Source organism: Pelobates fuscus, chromosome 5, assembly GCF_036172605.1.
Source record: "Pelobates fuscus isolate aPelFus1 chromosome 5, aPelFus1.pri, whole genome shotgun sequence".
NCBI classification, from domain to species: domain Eukaryota; kingdom Metazoa; phylum Chordata; class Amphibia; order Anura; family Pelobatidae; genus Pelobates; species Pelobates fuscus.
In genome coordinates, this window is record NC_086321.1 from 57968251 (window position 1) to 57991306 (window position 23056).

General features: G+C 41.1%; 1 protein-coding gene across 1 annotated transcript in view; it reads right to left on the reverse strand.

Annotated features, from left to right (window-relative positions):
- Positions 1-647: 647 nt before the first annotated feature.
- The window catches only part of ARK2N (arkadia (RNF111) N-terminal like PKA signaling regulator 2N), a 57451-nt gene continuing 35042 nt past the window's right edge, over positions 648-23056 (reverse strand). Inside the window, exons 3-5 of the mRNA XM_063453887.1 lie at positions 14612-14791; positions 1767-1890; positions 648-1227 (exon numbers count right to left, since the gene is read on the reverse strand). Coding sequence (XP_063309957.1) covers positions 1038-1227; positions 1767-1890; positions 14612-14791 — 494 coding nt within the window. The 3' untranslated portion in view covers positions 648-1037. The remainder of the gene's footprint in view (positions 1228-1766; positions 1891-14611; positions 14792-23056) is intronic.

A 23056-nucleotide genomic window follows, 5' to 3' on the forward strand; every position in this document is an offset into this window, starting at 1 on the left:
TGCATTAAAGTTGTATTGGTGCTCGGAGCGTCCCTTTTAAGTATCATATATAACAAAATATTTCATGAAAATATCCTTTGGAACGTTGTCTGATGAAAGAAAATCAAGGACTGCATTGGCTCCTCAGGCAGTCTCCATGGACAGCCCTGTTATACAACAGTGTTTGGTTGTGCAATTTATGGACATACCTAGAAAGAGCACATTTTGAAAAATGAAATTCCTGTGGTGAGAAAGCTGTAATGGTAGAAAACACCTTGTACATAATATTGTATTCTGAATCTAGATTTGATATTATGTTTCCAAAGCTGCACTGTGCATCTTTGACCTGCAGTGTAATCAACTTAGTTAAGTCAACTATGGCGAGAAGTGAACTCTCCCTTTGTGTGTAACTTTAATAATTAAGGGCAGGAAATTGGTAAAATTATAAAACATGGCATACACTCATAGCTGTGACCTACTTCAAGTCTATTCAGCAAAATAGTCATGAGGACAACTTGCAATTCAAAATGACTGAACAGCTTGACTGAATATCTTGACTTCCACACAAGACAGGTGCCCCATTAAGTGCCAAGTGTTTTGGCAATCCTTTGGGATTTCTTCCTTGAACTATCAATTCAAATAAAAATGAAGGTGAATGACATCCCAAGTATGTGTTGGGAAAATAAAATATTTTATCACTACATTTACAACATAAATATGTATGCGTATATTAAGCTTTCTAATTGCATTTAAATTACCTAGGAAAACAAGGGGGAATGGGATAGTCAATGAGTAAAAGTGTTCTTATCCCATGATTGGTTTGAAATGGGTATTTTTTGTTGTTTACGTGGGGGCAATAAACAAGATTGATTTAGCTGGCCTCCTGAAAAATTATAAAATAAAAGTTAATTATATGCTCCATGAAGTAAATTTGCTCATTTATAGAGAAACCATTCAAAAGATGAATTCCTTGACTCGTGGAAGAGAGCATCTGAACCCTTACAAGGAACATTTTGTGCCACAGGAAGAGGGTAGGACAGAAACACAGTGGACCAGTGTTACAGTAAATATTTGCGTCTCGTGTCTTCGTCCAGAGTTAGGTCAACTACCTCTGGAGGGGTAGTCCAGTTCTGCTGAGGTGTCACAGTTGTCCATGATGGAGTTTGGTGAGAACTGTGGTACTGGGCACTGGCTGCATGCTTCCACGAAGACACACTTTGTATGACACCTCCACGGGGATGAACAAACCTGTGTATTAAGAACAAAGTGAAATATTTCAAACTGGACCTCAATAAACCTGCAATGATTTTGAAACAAAGGTTATTCAAATTAGTAGAAAACCAGAATAAATAGGAATCACTCCATTCTGGGTAGGTTGGTAGAAACAGGACTTGTGGTCCTTACTGGCTTGAAATCCACTGATCTTCCCATTTTTCATGGTAAAAAAAACGCAAAGCAAATATACTCCACAGCAGCTGCAGTGCTAAAGCTTACTGTACCAGCCTAGACTGCAGTTGGAAAGTATGTAAATAGACTCCCTATTGTAACCAAAGGCATGCAATGGTACAAGGTAAAAAGCATTGCATTACATGGTAATCAAGTATAAACCTGTATATTTACTTCTGAATTATCTCTTTTTTTATTAAGCAGCTACAGGAGTACTCAATTTGCAGGCAAAGCTGATGTAGGGGAGAAGGAGGTACAGCAATGGAGAGAGCATGCATATCCCACAAGAGCTGCAATGTGTATGATTTTGATAGAGCAATAATATGCCCAGACATTCATACCGTGCATTTTCCTGAATTCCCACAATCTCTACTTCGCTGCCTGAAGATCCGGTGTGTGCGTCCTGATTTTCTGCAGTTCCAGCAGGCTTTTTATCTGAAGGTGGTAAACCTGGCTCCAAATGTACTGTAAAGAGAAAACATAAGAACATGCATTACATTAAAAGTACAAACACAACAATAGTCATTACACCATGATATTAAATCACCATATTATAAATATATATATAAAAGTGTAGAAAACCAATGCGCCCCCTGGTGCTCCATGGTGGAAGCCTGCAGTCTACAAGTAACCATATACAATACAGAATCCACAGGAAGGAGGCATTGTGAATTTTATTGAAGAAAGAAACACAAAATAATACAATGTTTTGGCCCAATGGTCTTAATCATATATAAAGAATACAAGTACAACATAATAGTTCATATACCTGAAATGTTGGAGCCAAAAATGTCAGCTCTTCCCAAGGGAGGTGTGTTCAGTAACTATGGTAAAGACAACAGCAAAATAAAAACAAAAATAGAAATACCAGTGGTACTCTTCTATAATGTAAAGAATCAAAACACCAACTAAAAGAAAATCCAAGGAAATCATAATGCCCTATGAGTAAGAAGCATAGCCATTGTATAGTAATTAGGATATCTGACCCTAACCCTGGATATGAGATGGGGAAAAATAGATCACACAATTATGTATAACATCACATTGGAGGATGTCACTATGACCAAGTAGTGAATAGCAGAAAGTCTCTGCTAATGTCAGATAGAAGGGAATGTGTAAATTAAAACAACATAATAAATCTATTGTTTCTAGAGGGCTGAAAAAAAGCCAAGTGGATTAAAAAAAAAAAAAAAACACAACTATGCAACCAACCAATAATAGTGGCAAGAGCAGGCGATTGCGACCTTGAAAACAGCTCTCTCGTTCACACTGAGCGTCTCGTCACCTAGATTCTAGAACACTCGTGGGTGGGGAGGAGTAGAGGTGTGCCTCACACACACACACTAAGTGTTGTAAACATGGAGACTCATGTAGGAAGGATGGAGTCATGCCTTGTGCACGCCAAACATCATGGGGCCCAGGAGACTCCTGGGGGAGGCACAGAGGCATGGTTAGGACATGTAAAATGTGGGCCTTGTGTAAAAAAAAAAAAAAAGCTATCCCAGGGATCTACCATGTCTGCAACAATCCCAATAGTGAGATGGTGTGGGTGAAACAGTATCATTATGTCACTGAAAAAAATCATGTCTACTGAAGTAGGGATACAGAATGTATAATACACAAAAGATTTTATGATACACCATAGGTTTTAAATGCACACACACATGAAGGCATATAGTGCAAGTAGGTGTATTCCTCAACCAGAGAAGGAATTATGAAAAGCGTTTAACTTGTATTGTAATACTTAAGCAATAAAGTGTGTGTTCTACCCTTACGTCTGTTTCGGCACACCACTACCGACTTGCCATTAGTAGGCCATTACTCGGCTTTTGTTACCGACCACAAGTATAACCCCTTAAGGACGGAATGAATAGTACACGTTCTGATCAAAACAAAATCTGGAATTTGCACTATATGCCTGTTCAACCCTAAGTCACCTCTTTCACATTAAGTACACCCACACATTTTGTTCAGGAAAAACAGGGCTTTTCATTTCACATCAACTATTCATATATATATATACATACACACACACACACACACACACACACATATACATATATATACATATATATACACACATATATATATATATATATACATATATATATATATATATATATATATATATATATATATGTAACGGACCGTTTCAGCAGAAAAGGGGTAAAAATCCGTTTAGGCGATAATCCCCTTTTCACAGACAGGCACAGCTACTGTAAATGCACCAAAACTCACGAATTTGGATATAAATTAATGCACCAAACTCCCGAACTGCATACAAGGGAATAAGGTAGCACTCCAACTGGAACCTCACGAATAGCTGCTAGCAGACAAACAGGAAAAGCAGACATCAGCTTACACTCCTAGCAATCAATCTTCCAGCAGCATACAGTGAATCCCCCCCCCCCCCAAGAACGAGACAAGGCTCCGTGTTGAGGGTCAAGCAGTGGTCTGTTTATTGAGGGCTACCTGCCCCTGTATTTATGCAGGTCTCCCACCTGGTGGACACTCCCCATGGGGACCAAATGGAAGACTGAAACAGCAGACAGACATGTATCATTTTCGTACACACAGCCACAATACTTTCCCACAATGCATCCTGGTTTCCTCCTCTCTGTCCTGGAGATAATTAATGAAGTAATTCAATTATCTCCCAGGACAAAGGCCAGACTCCATTATGCACGTGGTGACACAGAAACAGACTATCACTTTAAAATACATACAGACACATTTTATACACAAAACACAGACATGTTACATATCCCCAGATAGCTCAGGTCTGGGTGCACATTATTAGGTGAATGGCACCCAGACCACACAAATACATTTTAATTGCACGAACAGGCTCCATGGCAGGCTATCTGGGTTACTACAGTTCACATAGATTGTGATACAAATTCAAAGTCCCGAATAAGAACCAGGGGGGGCTGGAGGCTCAGCGGTGCCTGCACGCAAAAGTGTCCGCTTATAGTGCAGGAAAGCCGGGCAGACAAGCGCTGGCTGCCCGGGGAGCTCCAGAACACCGCCATTGTGTGGCGGCTAGGTGTAACCGCGACCACCCAGTAACAATCAATTAAGCTGCGGTTAACCGCAGCTACTGGGTGGTCAATTGCCGGCACACGCTTGTTAAGCCGCGGTTAACCGCGGCTTCAGGGAGGTCAATAGGAGGCACACGCCACTTTCTGGGTGGCCCATTAACAACGCCGGCCGGCTTCCCACGGCTCTGAGGAGGCTGAAAAGAAGCTGATTGTTCGGTAGATAGAATCTACCGAACGGCTGGGCAGAAAGGGAAAAATAAACCTTTCTGCACAGTAAAATTAACCCTTTAGCTGCCGGTCCAGAGGCAGCAGGCGGGCAACCAGGCTCCTCCAATACAATGTGGCGAGATTGGTTTCGTCACAATATATATATATATATATATATATATATATATATATACACACACACACACACAAATATACACAAATTATGAATAAAATCTAAAAAAAGGTGTGAGAAATTAAATTTCTTAATTTTTGCATGGCATTTTAACTGTGAATGCCATAATACTGTTAGCTTTTACCGCAATAAAACACACATCTGTATTCAGCGATGTCTCACGAGTACAACATTACCCCACACGAATAGGTTTTATGGTGTTTTGGAAAGTTACAGGGTCAATTATAGCACGTTCCATTTTTCAGTTTATACACATTGAAATTTGCCAGATTAGTAATGTTGCCTTTGAGACCAGAAAAAATGCAAAAAACATCACTTTCACTGACAATATCATCGTTGTAATACAATTTACCGTTTTGAACACTGATATTTGTGTTCAGTGAAGTCTTCTGAGTAAAACAGTACCCCCAATGTACAGGTTTTATGGTATCTTGGAAGGTTACAGGGTTACATATAGGGCTTGCAAATTAAATTCTCTGGACATTCTACCTGGGTTGTCAGGCACGTACCTCAAATTTGAATTAATAAAATCACATAATTATGTTAAAATATTATATAATTATATATGTAGAACTTTAATACACTGCTCAAAAAAATAAAGGGAACACAAAAATAACATCCTAGATCTGAATTAATTAAATATTCTTCTGAAATACTTTGTTCTTTACATACTTGAATGCGTGGACAACAAAATCACACAAAAATAAAAAAAATGGAAATCATATTTTTCAACCCATGGAGGTCTGGATTTGGAGTCACACTCAAAATTAAAGTGTAAAAACACACTACAGGCTGATCCGACTTTGATGTAATGTCCTTAAAACAAGTCAAAATGAGGCTCAGTAGTGTGTGTGGCCTCCACGTGCCTGTATGACCTCCCTACAATGCCTGTGCATGCTCCTGATGAGGTGGCGGATGGTCTTCTGAGGGATCTACTCCCAGACCTGGACTAAAGCATCTGCCAACTCCTGGACAGTCTGTGGTGCAACGTGACGTTGGTGGATGAGACATGGTGTCCCAGATGTGCTCAATTGGATTCAGGTCTGGGTAACGGGCGGGCCAGTCCATAGCATCAATGCCTTTGTCTTGCAGGAACTGCTGACACACTCCAGCCACGTAAGATCTAGCATTGTCTTGCAGTAGGAGGAACCCAGGGCCAACCGCACCCGCATATGGTCTCACAAGGGGTCTGAGGATCTCATCTCGGTACCTAATGGCAGTCAGGCTACCTCTGGCGAGAATATGGAGGGCTGTGTGGCACCCCAAGGAAATGCCAAGCCACACCATTACTGACCCACTGCCAAACCAGTCATGCTGGAGGATGTTGCAGGCAGCAGAACGTTCTCCACGGCGTGTCCAGACTATGTCACATGTGCTCAGCGTGTACCTGCTTTCATCTGTGAAGAGCACAGGGTGCCAGGGGCGAATTTGCCTATCTTGGTGTTCTCTGGCAAATGCCAAACGTCCTGCACAGTCTTGGACTGTAAGCACAACCCCCACCTGTGGACGTCGGGCCCTCATACCACCCTCATAGAGTCTGTTTCTGACCGTTTGAGCAGACACATGCACATTTGTGGCCTGCTGGAGGTCATTTTGCAGGGCTCTGGCAGTGCTCTTCCTGTTCCTCCTTGCACAAAGGCGGAGGTAGCGATCCTGCGGCTCGGTTGCTGCCCTCCTATGGCCTCCTCCACGTCTCCTGATGCACTGGCCTGTCTCCTGGTAGCGCAAATATCGGCAGAAAATAGGGCGGTCAGGCTGGCGGGCGCGCGAGGGAGCACTCTCCCCTGAGTGCTTCCTCTTCAGCTCCCTCGCGCGCCGCAATGATACCGGAGCCAGAAGATGACGTCATCTTCAGGCGCTGGTATCAGTACGCGGCGCGCGAGGGAGCTGAAGAGGAAGCACTCTGGGGAGAGTGCTCCCTTGCGCGCCCGCCGGGTGACCGGCCCCCCAGAAGCCCAGCAGCACCACTGGACCCCAGGGAATCCCCTCAGCACTCCAAAAGGTAAGGAGGCTGGGGGGATTAAATAAAAAAAAAAGCGTTAGTGTGTGTGTGTGTGTGTTAGTGAGTGTGTGTGTGTTAGTGTTAGTGAGTGTGTGTGTGTTAGTGTTACTGTGTGTGTGTGTGTTAGTGTTACTGTGTGTGTGTGTGTTAGTGTTACTGTGTGTGTTAGTGTTACTGTGTGTGTTAGTGTTACTGTGTGTGTTAGTGTTACTGTGTGTGTGTGTTAGTGTTACTGTGTGTGTGTGTTAGTGTTACTGTGTGTGTGTGTTAGTGTTACTGTGTGTGTGTGTTAGTGTTACTGTGTGTGTGTGTTAGTGTTACTGTGTGTGTGTGTTAGTGTTACTGTGTGTGTGTGTTAGTGTTACTGTGTGTGTGTGTTAGTGTTACTGTGAGTGTGTGTTAGTGTTACTGTGAGTGTGTGTTAGTGTTACTGTGAGTGTGTGTTAGTGTTACTGTGAGTGTGTGTTAGTGTTACTGTGAGTGTTAGTGTTACTGTGAGTGTTAGTGTTACTGTGAGTGTTAGTGTTACTGTGAGTGTTAGTGTTACTGTGAGTGTTAGTGTCAGTGTCAGTAAGTGTGTTACAATGTGTGTCTGTTACTGAGTGTGTTTGTGTTAGTGAGTCTGTTTGATGTCTGTTAGTGAGTGTGTGTTTGTCAGTGAGTGTATGTTTTGTAAGCGAGTGTGTATGTATGTCTGTCGCTGAGTGTGTCTCTGTCAGTAAATGTGTGTGTCTGTTAGCTAGTGTGTATGCATCTGTTCGTGAGAGTGTGTGTGTGTGTGTGTCTTCAGCACTTACCTTTCTCCAGCGCCGGACTCCCTTGGCGCTGGGGATCCCTCCGCCGCTCAGCTCCGAATGCGCATGCACGGCAAGAGCCGTGCGCGCATTCAAACCGCCCATAGGAAAGCATTACTCAATGCTTTCCTATGGACGTTCAGTTTGCGGAAGCTCCTCTAGCGGCTGTCAGTGAGACAGCCACTAGAGGCTGGATTAACCCTCAGTGAAACAGCAGTTTCTCTGAAACTGCTATGCTTTCAGCTGCAGGGTTAAAACTAGAGGGACTTGACACCAAGACCACTTCATTGAGCTGATGTGATCTGGGTGTTTGTAGTGGTCCTTTGTGTGTGCATCTGCATGCACTGGTGTACATACCGCAGTCGCAGCCCTGCGACCAGGTGCCCGCCGCCATGTTTTGCGGCCCCATTGGTCATGTGTACGCCACTGCTCCCCATCCACCCTGGTACCGATGTGAGAAGACCGCACACTGCCGCCGCGCAACCTTCTAACCGGAAGTGCCAGACGTGCCGTGAGAGCAGTGGGGCAACCTGCTGTAAAACTACCCACATCGTGTATACCCACAAGTGTATAAAGAATTACACTTTAAGAAAACCTATCCTACTGCAAACATAGCCACATTCATTTATTAATTATATTCTGCACGTGCCAATCTGCCCAAAGTGCTTTCTTCAAGTCCCTAGTCCACATTTCTAAATCTTTATTATTAATAAATATTATTGGTATGGTATTCAATTAAATATATATATATATATATATATATATATTATTCAGTCATATATAGCAAACAGGGTTAACAGATTTTTATTTATATTGTTTTTTTTAAAGCTATTCTGTCCAATTTTGGTGTGTTGCTCTCAATAAGTTTGGGTTTTTATTTTATTGGCGTGTAGATTTTCATATTTGATTTATAAATCCATGTAAAAGAATTATGTAACGGATCACCTGGCACCCCGACTGAGTACCTCCGTTAATGGATGCTCCTAGTGCTTCCTGAGGACTCCAAGCACTCTGGCAGACACCATAATCACCGAATCCAAGAAACCTTTAAATTCTCCCAAGCGTATGAATGCTGTAGACCATTGAATAGGAACCATACGAATAGGCTTGTACTCCTAGCAGTCAACTGGAACAGCATACCATAAATCCTTCCCCCAATAATGAGACGACACATCACTTTGAGGGTAAAACAGGAACTCTGGACTGGCTCATCCAGCCTGGCTTTTATTACAATAATCCACATACAGGCCACACCCAGGGGGAGGCATAAAATAACCAATCACATACATGGTTCAGCCCACACATCCCCTCCCCGCAGATAACATTAAACTTAATTATCCGGTACACTTTTTCAGCCAAGTTCTGGATGTACCCCAAAACCCGGGGGTACACCTTTAAATCCAGCATCGCTGGATAGCCCTTATTCAGGGGGACAACATATTCAAAATTCAAGTAATTCGGATGAATGGTTCGTGAGATATGGGGTTCCAAAGATTTGACCGACCGCATGGGTAAAGTATCCGAAAACAGTTCCATGCATTTTGGCCCTGCGGTCGGTCACAAACAAGGGAATGAAAACAGGCGAATTGCCTGTGTTATAGAGCCTGGAGAGGGTTTGAATGAATTCCCTTGTTTTATGGGGTTCTTTCTACCGAACGGCGGGTCATTCGGTAGTTTCCATACGAATTTCTGGAAGTATGGAGGTCTCAGCGGTGTTTGCCTAGTCAAGTGTCCGATTTTAGTTCCAGACACTCGACGGCAAAACACCGCTGTTCGGTAGTTTAAGATGGCCGCCGCCACGTGTTTGTTTCCCGAATGGCGGCCACCCAGAGGACAAAGCATACATTACACTGATTGCCAATTACCCATTTGCAACATTGTTGCAAACTGTAATTGGAGGCACACTTATTCCTGGGTGGTCTGGTTGTTCGGTAGTTTCACTCAATATAATAAATGGAGTGATTCTACCGAACAATCAGTGAATGCTGCATACATATCCCAGGTTAAACTTAACACACAAATACACATATAATATTACAGGCAGTACACTAGAATATGTATCACAGTCTTAAAGGGACAGTAGTCCCAAAATGTCCATAGATGCTGTTAAAAGGGCCAGTAGCAGCAATACACAGTACAATATGCCCCAAATAACCCAGGGGCCATAGTCAGCAGGTAGGAGACTAGCAAACAGGCTTCTCCAGGGCCCAGTGGCGAGGTTGGTTTCGCCACAAATTATATTAATAAAATCAAAGGAAAAAAAAAGTATTTTAAAAGTATTTGGGCAAAAAGGCAGTTTTGGTTTCGGTTTCGGCCCTGAATTTTCATTTCGGTGCACCCCTAATATATATATGTAATTTAATTCTAACTGTATTTTGAGATGTATATCTCAAAATACAGTTAGAATTAAATTACATATGTATATATAATATATTTTATTTATTTTTTGCCCTGCCCCCGATCCCAGCCAATTGGCTGAGAATCGCAGCCAATCACAATGATTTCCCACAGGAAAGCATTGGATTGGCTGAGATTTTCAATTCTGGTGATCTCAGCCAAGGAGGTTGGCTGGGCAGCTCAATCGCAGCATCTCATACAGATGCATTGAATTAATGCATCTCTATGGAGAAAGTTCAGCATCTCCATGCAGAGGGTGGAGGAGATGCAACGAGGAGCTCCACGCAGCACTGGAAAAAGGTGACTAAATCACCTTTGTTACTTACGGTTAAGTGGGTCGAACAGATAAATAGTGGTTTTAGAACTATAGTGTCAGGAATACACGTTATAGTGCCCCTTTTAAGGGATACTGTACCCCTAAAGCCCTTTAGCTTGCTGTAATGCTTTATTTGTGAAGAGGGTGTCCTCTTTTTTTAATATTACAAAACGTGCAGCATACAACAGAAATTAACCCTGTTACACGCCTGGTGTTTAAGCAGACCATTGGTCCGGTTGCTTCTAGGTTGTTTAGCTCCGTGAAGTTAAACTCAAGAGGCAGCATTTACCCAGAGTACCTTCCTTGCAAAGACTTTCCATTAAGTTACATTTAGAAGTCTGTGATTGGACAGCCACAGCCACTTGCAAAGGCAGCAGACAAGAAGTTTTGCGAGCTATTTTTACATATATCCTGAATGAAAAAATGCATGCCATGTTTTCATTTAGGGTATATCTTCTAATGATGGTTTTGTTTTTTTCAGTGGGGCGCGGGAGAGTGGAGTGTCCTTTTAAGCTTAAATTTAGTTTTTAAACACATGTACACAAGTCATCCTTGAGACCTACCCTGCCCCCACCCACAGTTGTCCCACATATCTGAATACTGTGGCATCATGTCATGACCGATGGATGCCCTTTGGTTGCAGGATTTCAAGTACCTTCCAATCACAGCATGTACAAAGTCCAGAAATCCTCTGAGATTGATCCTTGAAAACGAATTACTAAGATGCTTCGTCTCCTTCTGAAGAGCTACAGGCAGCCTGTATACCCACTACAAGTGAGGCAATCAAGAAATAAGCCTATCTGGTGCTAACCATTAAACACATTTTATTACTTCAAATAAAATTAAATAAATGTGATATTTTATTACATACAAATACATTAATAAGAGCATCTTGCAGCTTAGCCTACTCTGTGGGGACATCCATCTTTAGTCTTCTTGGGTCTGCTAGGACAAAGCACAATTTGAAGACCTGAAACCATCCTGGAGCGCAGTTTATAGATGTCCATCACATGAACGTCAGGATTCATATGCCCAAATTAGATATTGTTCACTTGCAAAGTTCTTGTTCTGATAAACTGAGCTTGCAGACAAAATGTACTTAAACATAGCTGCCTCAAAACAAAAACAAAAAAAAAACTTAAAAATAGTAGTTTTTTTAAAAATATAATTTAAAAAAACAGACTACAGTTTAAAAGAAATTAAGAATTTCAAGCATGCCAAATTTTTTAAATGTTCACCATTAAAACAGTAAACCTTTTCCAATATTTGCCCTATAATATCCAAAAAACGTGCTGGCCTTTCGAGGAGGAAGTTTTGTCAAATCACCAAGAGAGAAAAGGGTGGAGGGAAGAACTAAAGGACTCAGATGCCTTACAATAATCTGCATTTGATATGGTTCTCAGTGTGTCCCTTTAATTATGTTTCTTAGTTTATCAGCAACCAGATAACTCACCAAAGAGGACTAAGACAGAGTTGTTTGTTTATGCCAATACAGTAATATATTTGAAAATATCAATAAAAACAAGATATTGAAAAAAAAACAAAACAAAAAAAACAACAAAAAAAACAACACTTTCCTGTGTTTAACTAGCAGTTTGAAATAAACCGTAGGCCTAAGAGCACTAGTTGGTACCCAAACATCAGATGACAATAGAATAGGGACTGTAGCTGAGTTACGCACTAAAGTGAGAATTCAAAGTGAATTTCCCTTTCTCAGTTAGCCTTTCACCCAGTCTCCACTCCTTCAAAAAGTCTTTGAAAATACACTACTTTAGGAAAGCACATCACTTAAACTGTTAGCGGGTTTTCATCCCCCCTCCCTCCCCCCTCCCAAATGACTCCTCTCCTGCAACTGTCCAAAATAATCTGAGAATAGGTTCTCAGTGAATACTTTTCTAGCAACCTATTTCATTACCCCTACTTATACTCTTTGTGTCACTATACCCCACTCCCTCTAGAAAGTAAGCGTCCATTTGTCTGGTTACAATTACGTGTCTGTTAGTCCACCCACTGTACAGTGCTACGGAATTTGCTGGCGCTTTATAAATAATAAAATAATAATTTGAAATTTAGCCCAAAGTATTTAAACTGCAAAATAGACCTGACAGAATTTTTCTATTTTGACCTGAAATAAAAAAAAAAAATCACTTTTAATTCTCACTTATTTACTCTATGTAGAACACAAATGAAACATTACGTGTGCGCATGCGCAGACGGGAGCATAAGAGGTTACTGATGGCATGTGCGGTATCGCAAAAAAAACCTACGCCCAATACACAGATATCACATGTACAGCCCCTGCCTACGTTACCGCACCCAAGCCCTGTAAGGATTCCATACCATCCTCCTGGTGGGGCCCCACACAGGTAAGCCTACATTCAGCAGATTCAGCCTCACTTCCAGGAAACCGAAAATTACGGGACACCGGATCTGCACAGTGTAGAATTCTATTTTTTTCCTTGCATTAATCGACTATTAAAAGAACACTACAGTTTTTCAGAGCACTTTATCTCAAAGTAGTGGCCTAGGTGCAGTGGTCCTGTGATTCTAATCCTGCAAAGTTAAACCAATGCTTAAATTGCAGGGTTGAATCAGTCTTCAAGACAGCTACGAGAGGCGCTACCTCTTCCAGATGGGAGTAAAAGAGTTTGAGACCTTTCTAAGCACAACTACTGAATTTGGTAAACAGTTTTCATTCTTTGTCAGAGAAATCATTATTACTAACCCATAGCTAAGTGAGAAATTTAAGAAAGAAAAGACGGTTTTCTATACAATCTTTATCACACAGCTACAACCACAATTACCACTGGAGGGCACAAACGTATTGTAAGTGTAATTCAAAAAGCTGCAAAGCCAAGGAAGTGGACCATTGACAATTAATTACAGAAGTGAAAACTGAATTGCAAAATGTAATCTGGCATATCCAAGCTGTGACTTTATCAGAGAGGTTTCCCCAAACCAAGCACACTTTCTGCCTTAAATTTAAATTTTATTCACTTCATTTCAGTGTTTATTATTAATAAAGCTCCAAAAATTTCATAGCACTGTACAATAGGTGGACTAACACATGTAATTACAAGACGAGCTGGATGCACAGCAACAAACCCACAGATGCATTATGGTTTACCACAATGGAGAAAGCCACTGTTTGCTACTAAACAATAGAAATATATGCCAAACGACTATGAAAAAAATTATAAAATATTTAAAGGGACACTACAGTGCCCAAATACAAAATAAATAAATAAATCACTATTTAGTAGATAGGCCCAAGCATTTTTTATAGGGGGTGGGAAGGGTACATCTAAAAACCACTTGCAAAACCTGCAGTTCTCTCATCTGCTGCCTTTATAAGCTCTCCCCTTCTAACCCCACTAAGACTTTCTGTGGCTGTCCAATCACAGACTACCCAATGCAGCTCTTTGCAAGGCAGGAGCTCGGGGCAATTCCTGCCTCTTGAGTTTAGCTCCACTGAGCTAATTAAACCAGTAACAGGACCAACTGTATGTTTGAAAAGCCAGGGGGTGTAACTTTATATAAATGTCAATTTCTATTGAAATCTGCACTTCTTGCAAAATGATAAACATAGCTCTACACAAATATTTTCAACAAGCTAAAGTTTGTTAGGGGTCTGGAGTTTTTTTTTTTTTTTTTTTTTTTTTATATGATCAAATACAAATTTTTACAGTTTCTAATTTCTTGTAGATATATACCAATACCACATTTTCCCTAGCGTCTCTAAATAGCAATTAACCCAATGTCTTAGCAGTGCGTCACAAAGGCTGGAAAATTTACCGTTGAATGAGGCAAAATGAATGAGGAGAATCTTATTGAAAATATGTAAAACAGAATGTACTAATATACCAATGGGGTGAAGCCGCAATGCTGGCAAAGGTGGTTTTGTGAATTTGCTCTTATGAACATCATACTGAAATAATTGTTCATTCATCATGCCTTGTTTTTATTCTTTAACCACCAATTGACAAGAGAATTTTTGGCTGAAGGGCCAAGGGAGGACTACTATACATAGTATTTAAATGAGCATTCATTTGAGAAATCTTCATTAAATCTTTATTTCTGGTTTTGGATCCCAAAGCTGTAAAATATCATTGTTTGCCAATACAGTGAAAAAAATAATATTGAATCCTAAACAAACATCTGTGTAATCCTGAAAATTACTAGGAATAATGTAAAAGCTCTATTCAATAGGCTGATATAAAAGTTTGGGGTACGCACCAGAGTCAGCGTTTATTTCATCGAGAAGCCCCCGTGTACGCCAGGATGCAAGATTCTCCTGTTTGGACAAGTTGTTATGTTCTTTTACCACAGCAGCTGCAAGCATGTTATCCACATTAAGAACTTCTGGGTCAGAGTTTGTATCAGAGATATCATAATGGGTAACAATAGGCGGTCCATCTGTAATTAAAAAGGAACAAAGTTCATATATAAAAAAGGTTTTCTTTTTAAGTAATTACATTGCTTAAAAAGTAAAATCTTGACTTTCAAAACCAGTATAATAAGGGTGCATAATTTAGAAGTACCGGTATATTTACATACAGAAATATATGTACACATTCTAAAGTAACCGCCTCTGTGTTTACTCAGAATTATTTAATATTCCAATAAATGTTAGAACTCACAGGACTTCCAGAATGTGATTTGTGCAGTTCAACATTTCGACCCGTGATCAAGGTCCTGATAAAGACCCTGCAGGGTTTTATATAAGAAAGGACTTCTGATCTCCCACAAATATATTCTATGGCTTAAAATTATTAAAGGTACACTTATCGCCAACTACTATACCTTATTGTAGACTTCCAAATTGGAGTCCACTCGGAATGAAATAAGAACTACAGATTAGTCTAAATGAAATTCAAAGTTTAGGCCTCAAACAGATATTCTTAGCATTTATGCATAGCTACTGGAACAGAGAAGTAGGAAAATATAAAATTTTAAACTATGTTTACATGTCTACATTTGCACATAATCACTGGAACTATGACTTGGTGTATTCTCTTCCAGAAGCAAACCCTAAGGACACAAATAACCTCACAAAAAGCCTCAACAACCAGTCATGAAAAATGCCTACCTCTATCCTAAGAACTGGAAGATGAGGAGAAGATTCTCTCAATCCATTTGCTATGAATAGAAAGTTAACAGACCCCAATATTCAGAGTGCAGCCAACTACTTCCCTGTTTCTCTAAACACAGTTTGACCTTCATTTTGATTTTAGCAATCGCACCTCCATGACAAACTTAAAGGCGTGGTTCCTTTCAGCACACATTTTATTAGTCTTAAAAGGACACTCAATACTACAGCTTAATGAAGTGGTTTGGTCCAAGACCTTGTCATTTTCGCCTGGTAATATTGAACATGACCGTTTTTAAAAACAGCAGTGCTTATATTTTCTTGGATATTTTAAGAATTACCTCCACTACATGTGCTCCCCCTATCAAGACCTTCAATGTTTCAAAGGCTATATGCCAGGGATCAAATTGGTGGAGTCACGGCATCTGCCACACATGCTATAGGTTCCCAATGCGCCTCTAAGAAGAAATGGATTGGACTAAGACCGTCAAGTATGATGATCACAGAGTGATTAAAGAGTGTATAATGTTTTTTCGTAAAGAGGGAGACATGATTCTAATGCAATACAGGGACACCCATATGTAACAATATAATTATTTTTAAGCGTAAAGTATTGCTTTAACTATGGCCCTCTCAGTCACACAATTTTTATTTATTTATTTATTTTTAACGCCCAGCAACTCCTCCATCATCAATCTTGGCCACTGTAGTTTGTCTCTATCTTACACGTCTCCTATCATTTTAGCTGGCCCTCTAGTCACCAACTGCTAATCCTCCCTACCCCTCTCAATGTTAGTCACTCCTCATCAAAGCCCCTCTTCCAGTGCCTCTCCATATATCCCGACTCAAGCCCCTCCCAATACAAAGCACACCCTTAATCTTAAATGTAGTATGAATCACACTTGGATGCCAAATCTTTGAATTATTGAGTATTATATATTGTCAACCATCACAGCTTTAATCCCATACTATGCTTTATAAACCCTGCACCCACAACATTACCCCAAATTTGTAGCAATAAACCTGCACCTAGTGTGTAAAAATATTGCACCAACAGCCGTGCACAACAATTGGATGTTTTCTCTCTCTCTTAATATTAAAGAGGACTCTGGGCAAACTATGAAAGGGTGGAGTGGGGGGGGGGGGGGGGGACCAAATTGACTTTTCTAGGACCCTGCTTGAAGCTACAGCATAGGTAAGCCTCCCCCACAAAACCCCTTAGGTTGCCTTTGGAGCTTTTCTGTCACATAATTGCAGGTATCTGAAGAACACACTGAACTTTATTGGTGAGACTTTAATGCATTCCTCCCCCCCATCTCAAAATTCAGCTATTACTGTAAGAATATACAAGACAGATAGTTTAAGTTTAAATAATGTTTATCAAAACATGAATGTGACATAGTACAGGGGCTTATAACACCCAGCAATCCACGCTCCTATAAGGTATAGACAACATATTGTCTGATAATCATTCAGCTCGTTAGCTCAACCACCATTTAAATAAGTTGGACAAAAATTCCAGAAAAAAATGGGTGGGAGCCTTTTAAATAGCTCCACTGAAACGTATGCTGGAATTTAGGGATCGACCGATATTGATTTTTTATGTTACTCGGCAGATTTAGACAGGGGAGCTGCTGGGAAGGTAAGTAAGTGTGCGCTGCGGGCCACCCAGAACCGTCTCGGTTGTCCGTCCTTGATGGCAGCCCTGGTTTGCATTATCAGCAATATCGGTATCTTTATAGTCAGATACTGATATTGCTGAAAATTTTGAATATCTGCCAATAATATCGTCGACCAATAATTGGTCAATCCCTACTGGAATTGCCACCAAAATTTAAAATTATCTGCGGATTCAGGTAATAGAATAAATTAGCTATCACAATAAGAAACTAAATAGAACACCAACACTATACTAAGTTCTTTTTTGTGCTACACTTCCTCATCTATCTCCCCTGACAGGATCTGTGGAAAAAACAAAAGAATACCTGAGCTCTGGCTGAATGCGTGAGCAGTCACGAGATCTAGCGATCAATATACAAGCTGTGTTCCCAAACGTAAACCATGCTCTCAGCTTAGGCATTAATTGCATCAATCCTGTGTGAGGAATGATATTGCTGAAACGTGCTTAACTACATTGCCCATAAACCCTGCTGGGCACATGTTGATAGGAGAATTTTAGATAGAATAGAAGGAGAGCCTCCTGCCTGGCTGAGCCACTTCATGGTCTGGGCAGAGGTCAGCAAGCAAATACAAGAACTTTAAAGAGGTATCTTATTTTGTTCTTTTTTCATATGTTAACACATTATTTATACAACTCTTAAAAAAATTGTGTCAATTCCAATCTGGAGAATTGCTTTAAACAAATATCATAATAGCTGTATTTAGAGGGCCAGAGTTTGGCCAAGCTGCTGTGATGCATGGGCAAATGAGCCTCTGTGTAGACCGAAACGTTGCACTTTTTTTTTTCCAATAAACCTGCCTGTCTGCAGCAATGCTGAGTGCCTGGACCTAATATCTACTAAACGGGGTTTTGCCAACCCTGGCCCTGATAAGCACCTGGATTCCTAAGTGCTATATCCTCCGTTTGTGAATTACTACACTTCCAATCTGGAGTGTTGCTCTAAACAAATCTCATAATGGCTGTAATCAGAGGGCCAGAGTTTGGCCCAGCTGCTGTGATGCAAGGGCAAATGAGCATCAAAGGAGATAAAGAAACCAGTCTAGTTGAATGCTGAAGTGAATTGTAAGCGATAATTTATGACTAGTAGCAGCAATAATCCTATAGGGTAAAGTCTTTACACATGCAGCTTTAGCCATCCAAAATAAATTCCTCAATGCAATGGCATCACATTACTCCACAAAAAAAAAAAAAGGGTTAATTGTTGCACATATACAGCAAAGTCAATTGATTATATTAACACATGTCGAAACAAGGCATCTGGGCAGACATTTTATACTGCAAACATGACTCCAGTTAGTAGATTAATAAATGTAAGATATTAATTTATGGCTATAGTGAAGGTCAGACAGTGAGCACAATACAGTAGTCTCCTGTTAAGATTTAGCAGTTCTTTACCAAGAGGTCTGCTTGATAACCTGAATTCTGGTATTAAAGCTTGCTGCACAGGAACAATGATCACATTTACCCAAGCACAGTAAATTGCCCTGACTGGCTCTGGAGCAAATTGAGTGAATACACCCTGTAGTTATTTCTCTGAAGCAGATACTGGGCTTCAACCCTCACTGAACTTGTGGAAATTCAGCTCAGTGGATATTTGCAAGGCTATAAAATGGTCTGCCACTAAAAAAAAAAAAAAAGTTACTTGAGTTGTGTTTCTATCACATTAGCAATAATCCACACCTTTAGACTACCAAATCAAAAATCTCAAAAAACAAAACAAAAATCAATTCCCAACTTTAGAACAATACAAAACATACTGGAGACTTCTGAATTGTGCTCTGGGGGTATTCATCAGGGATACACATTTACATAATACAAGACAGTGGTTAAGACACAATTTGGATGTTCAGTGCAGAAGATACAGGGGGAAGTACAATATTGACTAGTGGACTGAGTGCTAGATGCACCAAACTGAAGATATCATAATCCATTTCCTTATCAAGCTGTTTATATTGGTGTTTGTAAACCAGGGCTGCAACGGTTTATTCAAAACACAAGGAAAAAAGCACAACTAATTCAGTGACATTTAGAAATTCATGCTTAACCCATTCTTGGCCCTCAAAAGCTTACAGGTGGGGGGCAGGAGGAATTCGTATGCATTTTTTATTTTTACTAACTTAAAAGGACAAAAAAAATAAAAAATGCAGATGTTTGTGTCTCGAGTCAAAATTGTACCACTCCATCATGTATAGTCATGCAAGTAAATAAATACATAAAATGTAATCAGAAATGTATACATGCTGAGTGATATTTATTTTTTATCACCTACCCAGAGAATAAACTTTGACAGGGAACTACTTCAAATCTTCATCGGGAGGATATAATCATAAACTTGTAGCTCCACTCTGGTATCTTCCACACTTCCAAACAGCACAGCTTATAACTTATCTTAAACACATGTACAGGATAAGCAAACACCATATACAGGTACAATGCTAGCATGCAAAGTGACAATTAACAGATCAGTAAACAAAGTTGGACTGCATTATGACAGGCAGGGAGGTGCAACCTGTGGTACCTTTGTCTCTGGTAGCATAACCTGTCACTACTAGCCACATGTCCTGTGCTGGTGCTTTCTGTCCTTCACAAGATCACCTGAGTGTTTTACAGACAAACTATAGCCAACTGTGAAGTATGGGATCTAGAGCCAAAAGCAGTTGATAAGAGCAGCACTGAATTGCAACATATTACTCAAACCTACCATAAAAGGCTACATATTGCTGTTAATTTTGTGATATGTATTTAAACAGATTTTGAGCAACAAACCTGCATAGCTAGCTATTTGAAGCCATTTACCATAAGCCTAGTCAGTAGACTATTTGCCTAAAGTGAGAACTGTTGGGAATTGAAAGATACATTTAACCACTACACTTGAATTAAGTTGTCATGGTGCAAGATTATCCACAAGTGCTGGTTTACCTCAAGGGGTTAAACCATTAAATTGTTTAACCCTTAAAGTGTTAAACCTGGTGTCAGTCAGCTCTGACCAGCTACTTCCTTTCCCAGTTTGAGGCTCCCTGATTCAAGCCCCAGACTGCAGGCACCAATAGACTGATTGTGTCAGGTTACACTCTCAGCCTATCCATTTACAAACAGAGTGAGAAAAATATGGACATTTCTCACTCAGTTTTGAGAATGGGGAGCTATGAGTAGCTTAGAGCATTAGTGAGGGAGGCTCTTAGCCAATCAGCGGCTCCTATTCCGAGGCTTCCTGATTCAAGCCCCAGATTTAAAGGGACACTATAGTCACCTGAACAACTACAGCTTAATGTATTTGTTCAGGTGAGATCTATAGCTCCCTGCAGGCAATCTAATGTAAACACTGTATTTTCAGAGAAAATACAGTGTTTACATTGATTGATAGGAATACCTCCAGTGGCCGTCACTCAGACGGCCACCAGAGGGACTTCCTATCATGCAAGGCCCTGTACACGTCAGACGTTTGAAAATACGTCTGACGTGTGCAGGAGAGAGAAGGCACTGTGTGCGCGCCTTCTCTCTCCAGCCTGTCAGAGAGGAGAGGGAGCGGGCAAAGACCGCAAGCTGAGCTGTCAGTCAGCTCAGCCCGCGGCAGGCGCACGCGCGGTATTGCGCTCAGGACTTCAGAGGGCGGCATCCTCTGAAGTATGTGCGCAAGTGTGGCGAAGCCGCGCATGCGCACAAGGGAGCAATGACGCTTCCAAATGGAAGCGTCTGATTGCTCCCTGCTCGCCTATTACGTCATTTTGACGAAAGAGGGGGCGCGGCTTCATGAGGCTCCCGGCGCTGGAACCAAGTGAGTAAAACTACTTGGCTGGAGAGTCCCTTTAAAGGACCACTATAGGCACCCAGACCACTTCAGCTTTATGAAGTGGTCTGGGTGCCAGATCCATCTAGGTTTAACCCTTTTTGCTGTAAACATGAGAAACTGCTATATTTACCAATGGATTAATCCAGCCTCTTGTGGCTGTCTCATTGACAGCCGCAAGAGGCGCTTCCGCGCTTCTCACTGTGATTTTCACAGTGAGAAGACGCCAGCGTTCATAGGAAAGCCTTGAGAATGCTTTCCTATGGACTGGCTGAATGAGCGCGCGGCTCTTGCCGCGCATTCAGCCGATGGCGGCAAAAAGGAGGAGGAGAGTTCCCCGCGCCGAGGGAGCCCGGCAGGGGGGGAAAGGTAAGGGACGCCTTCCACCCCCTAGAGCCTTGCGGGAGGAGGACCCAGAGACCCTAAAGTGCCAGGAAAACAAGTATGTTTTCCTGGCACTATAGTGGTCCTTTAAAAGGAAGGAGCTGGTCAGAGCAGACTGGCACCAGGTTCAGGAACATGAGATTAACTTATTCGCTATCTGTTTAACCCCTTGAGGTAAAGCAGTGCCCGGGGGACCTCCTCGCACAATAAAAAAAAATAAAAAATTAAAAAAAAATTAATTCTGGTTACAAGTGTTCTTTCCAATGCCAAATTAGCAAAGCTGACTTGAATTCCTTCTTAAATTTAAAATTCACTTTGGATGTTCAACAATTCTCAGTTTAGTTAATAACCTGTTTAAAGAGACAGTTTAAGTATCATAAGGCACCAAAACAACTTCCCCCGGCGCCTTACCTTTATGGGTTAAACTCTTTTTGAACTGCAAACTGTTTAACTTCGACGTTACCTCCAGCGCGCTCAGCTCAGGTACATTTCCTTCCAAACTGGTTTTGTTAACGGGGAGTCACTGATTGGCTGAGAGAGTCAGCTGACCACTCAGCCAATCAGTGGTGCCCCTGCCTGGTGGAGATAATGGATATCGGCGTTGGAGGCAACTTCTGGGTTAATCGTTCAAAAACGGTTTACCCTAAGGGTAAGAAAGCGCCTAGGAGGGGGGCCTCCTGGCACCATAACTTTATTTAGATAAGTTGTGTTGGTACCAGGATTGTTCCTTTTAATGTCAATTCAAGTCACAAAGTGACCAACTGCTAAATTTAGAACGATTGTATGTTAAATATTGAAATAAAACTATAATACTGCACTTGAGTGCAGTATTATAGTTTAATTTTTGATTGTTTTAAGGGTACATTTAGGAGGGTTAACAACCTATTTGCGCCTCTGTATATGTATAGATAATTGGGTGCCAATACTTGTTTAAAGCTTTCTCTCTAAATATACACACATATACATCACCACCCCCTGTTTAATAACTATTGAATTAATTCAAGTTTATGCCAATCAAAGCTGGTTATAGCATCCAAATTAAAAAAAAAAAAATAATGTAATCCCAAAACATTCTGGAAAAAAAGCTTAAAGGGACACTCCAGGCACCCAGACCACTTCTGCTCATTGGAGTGGTCTGGGTGCCAACTCCCACTACCCTTAACCCTGCAAGTGTAATTATTGCAGTTTTTCATAAACTGCAATAATTACATTGCAGGGTTAACTCCACCTCTAGTGGCTGTCTACTAGACAGCCACTAGAGGTCACTTCCTGGTCCATAGTACAGGAAACCTGTGCTAGAGCGTTGCTGGACGTCCTCACGCTGTGTGAGGACCTCCAGCGTCGCTCAAAACCCCATAGGAAAGCATTGAAATTATTTTTCAATGCTTTCCTATGGGGAGATGTAATGCGCATGTGCAGCATTTCCGCGCATGCGCATTAGGTATCAGTCTCGCCCACCGCAATGGACAGGAGGAGCGTCGCAGAGGAGGAGACAGCGGCGAGGGACATCGCCGCTGCCCCAGGTAAGTGACTGAAGGGGTTTTCACCCCTTCAGTAACCGGGGATTGGTGGGTGGGAGGGAGAGGGACCCTCCAGTACCAGGAAAACGGATCGTTTTCCTGGCACTGGAGTTTCCCTTTAAGTATTGACACAATCAACAGGAACATTCCACTAGTTCCCATGATGATAGCTCTATATTTGTAACTTATCCCCAGAGCAGCTCCTCTTGAGAAACCCTCA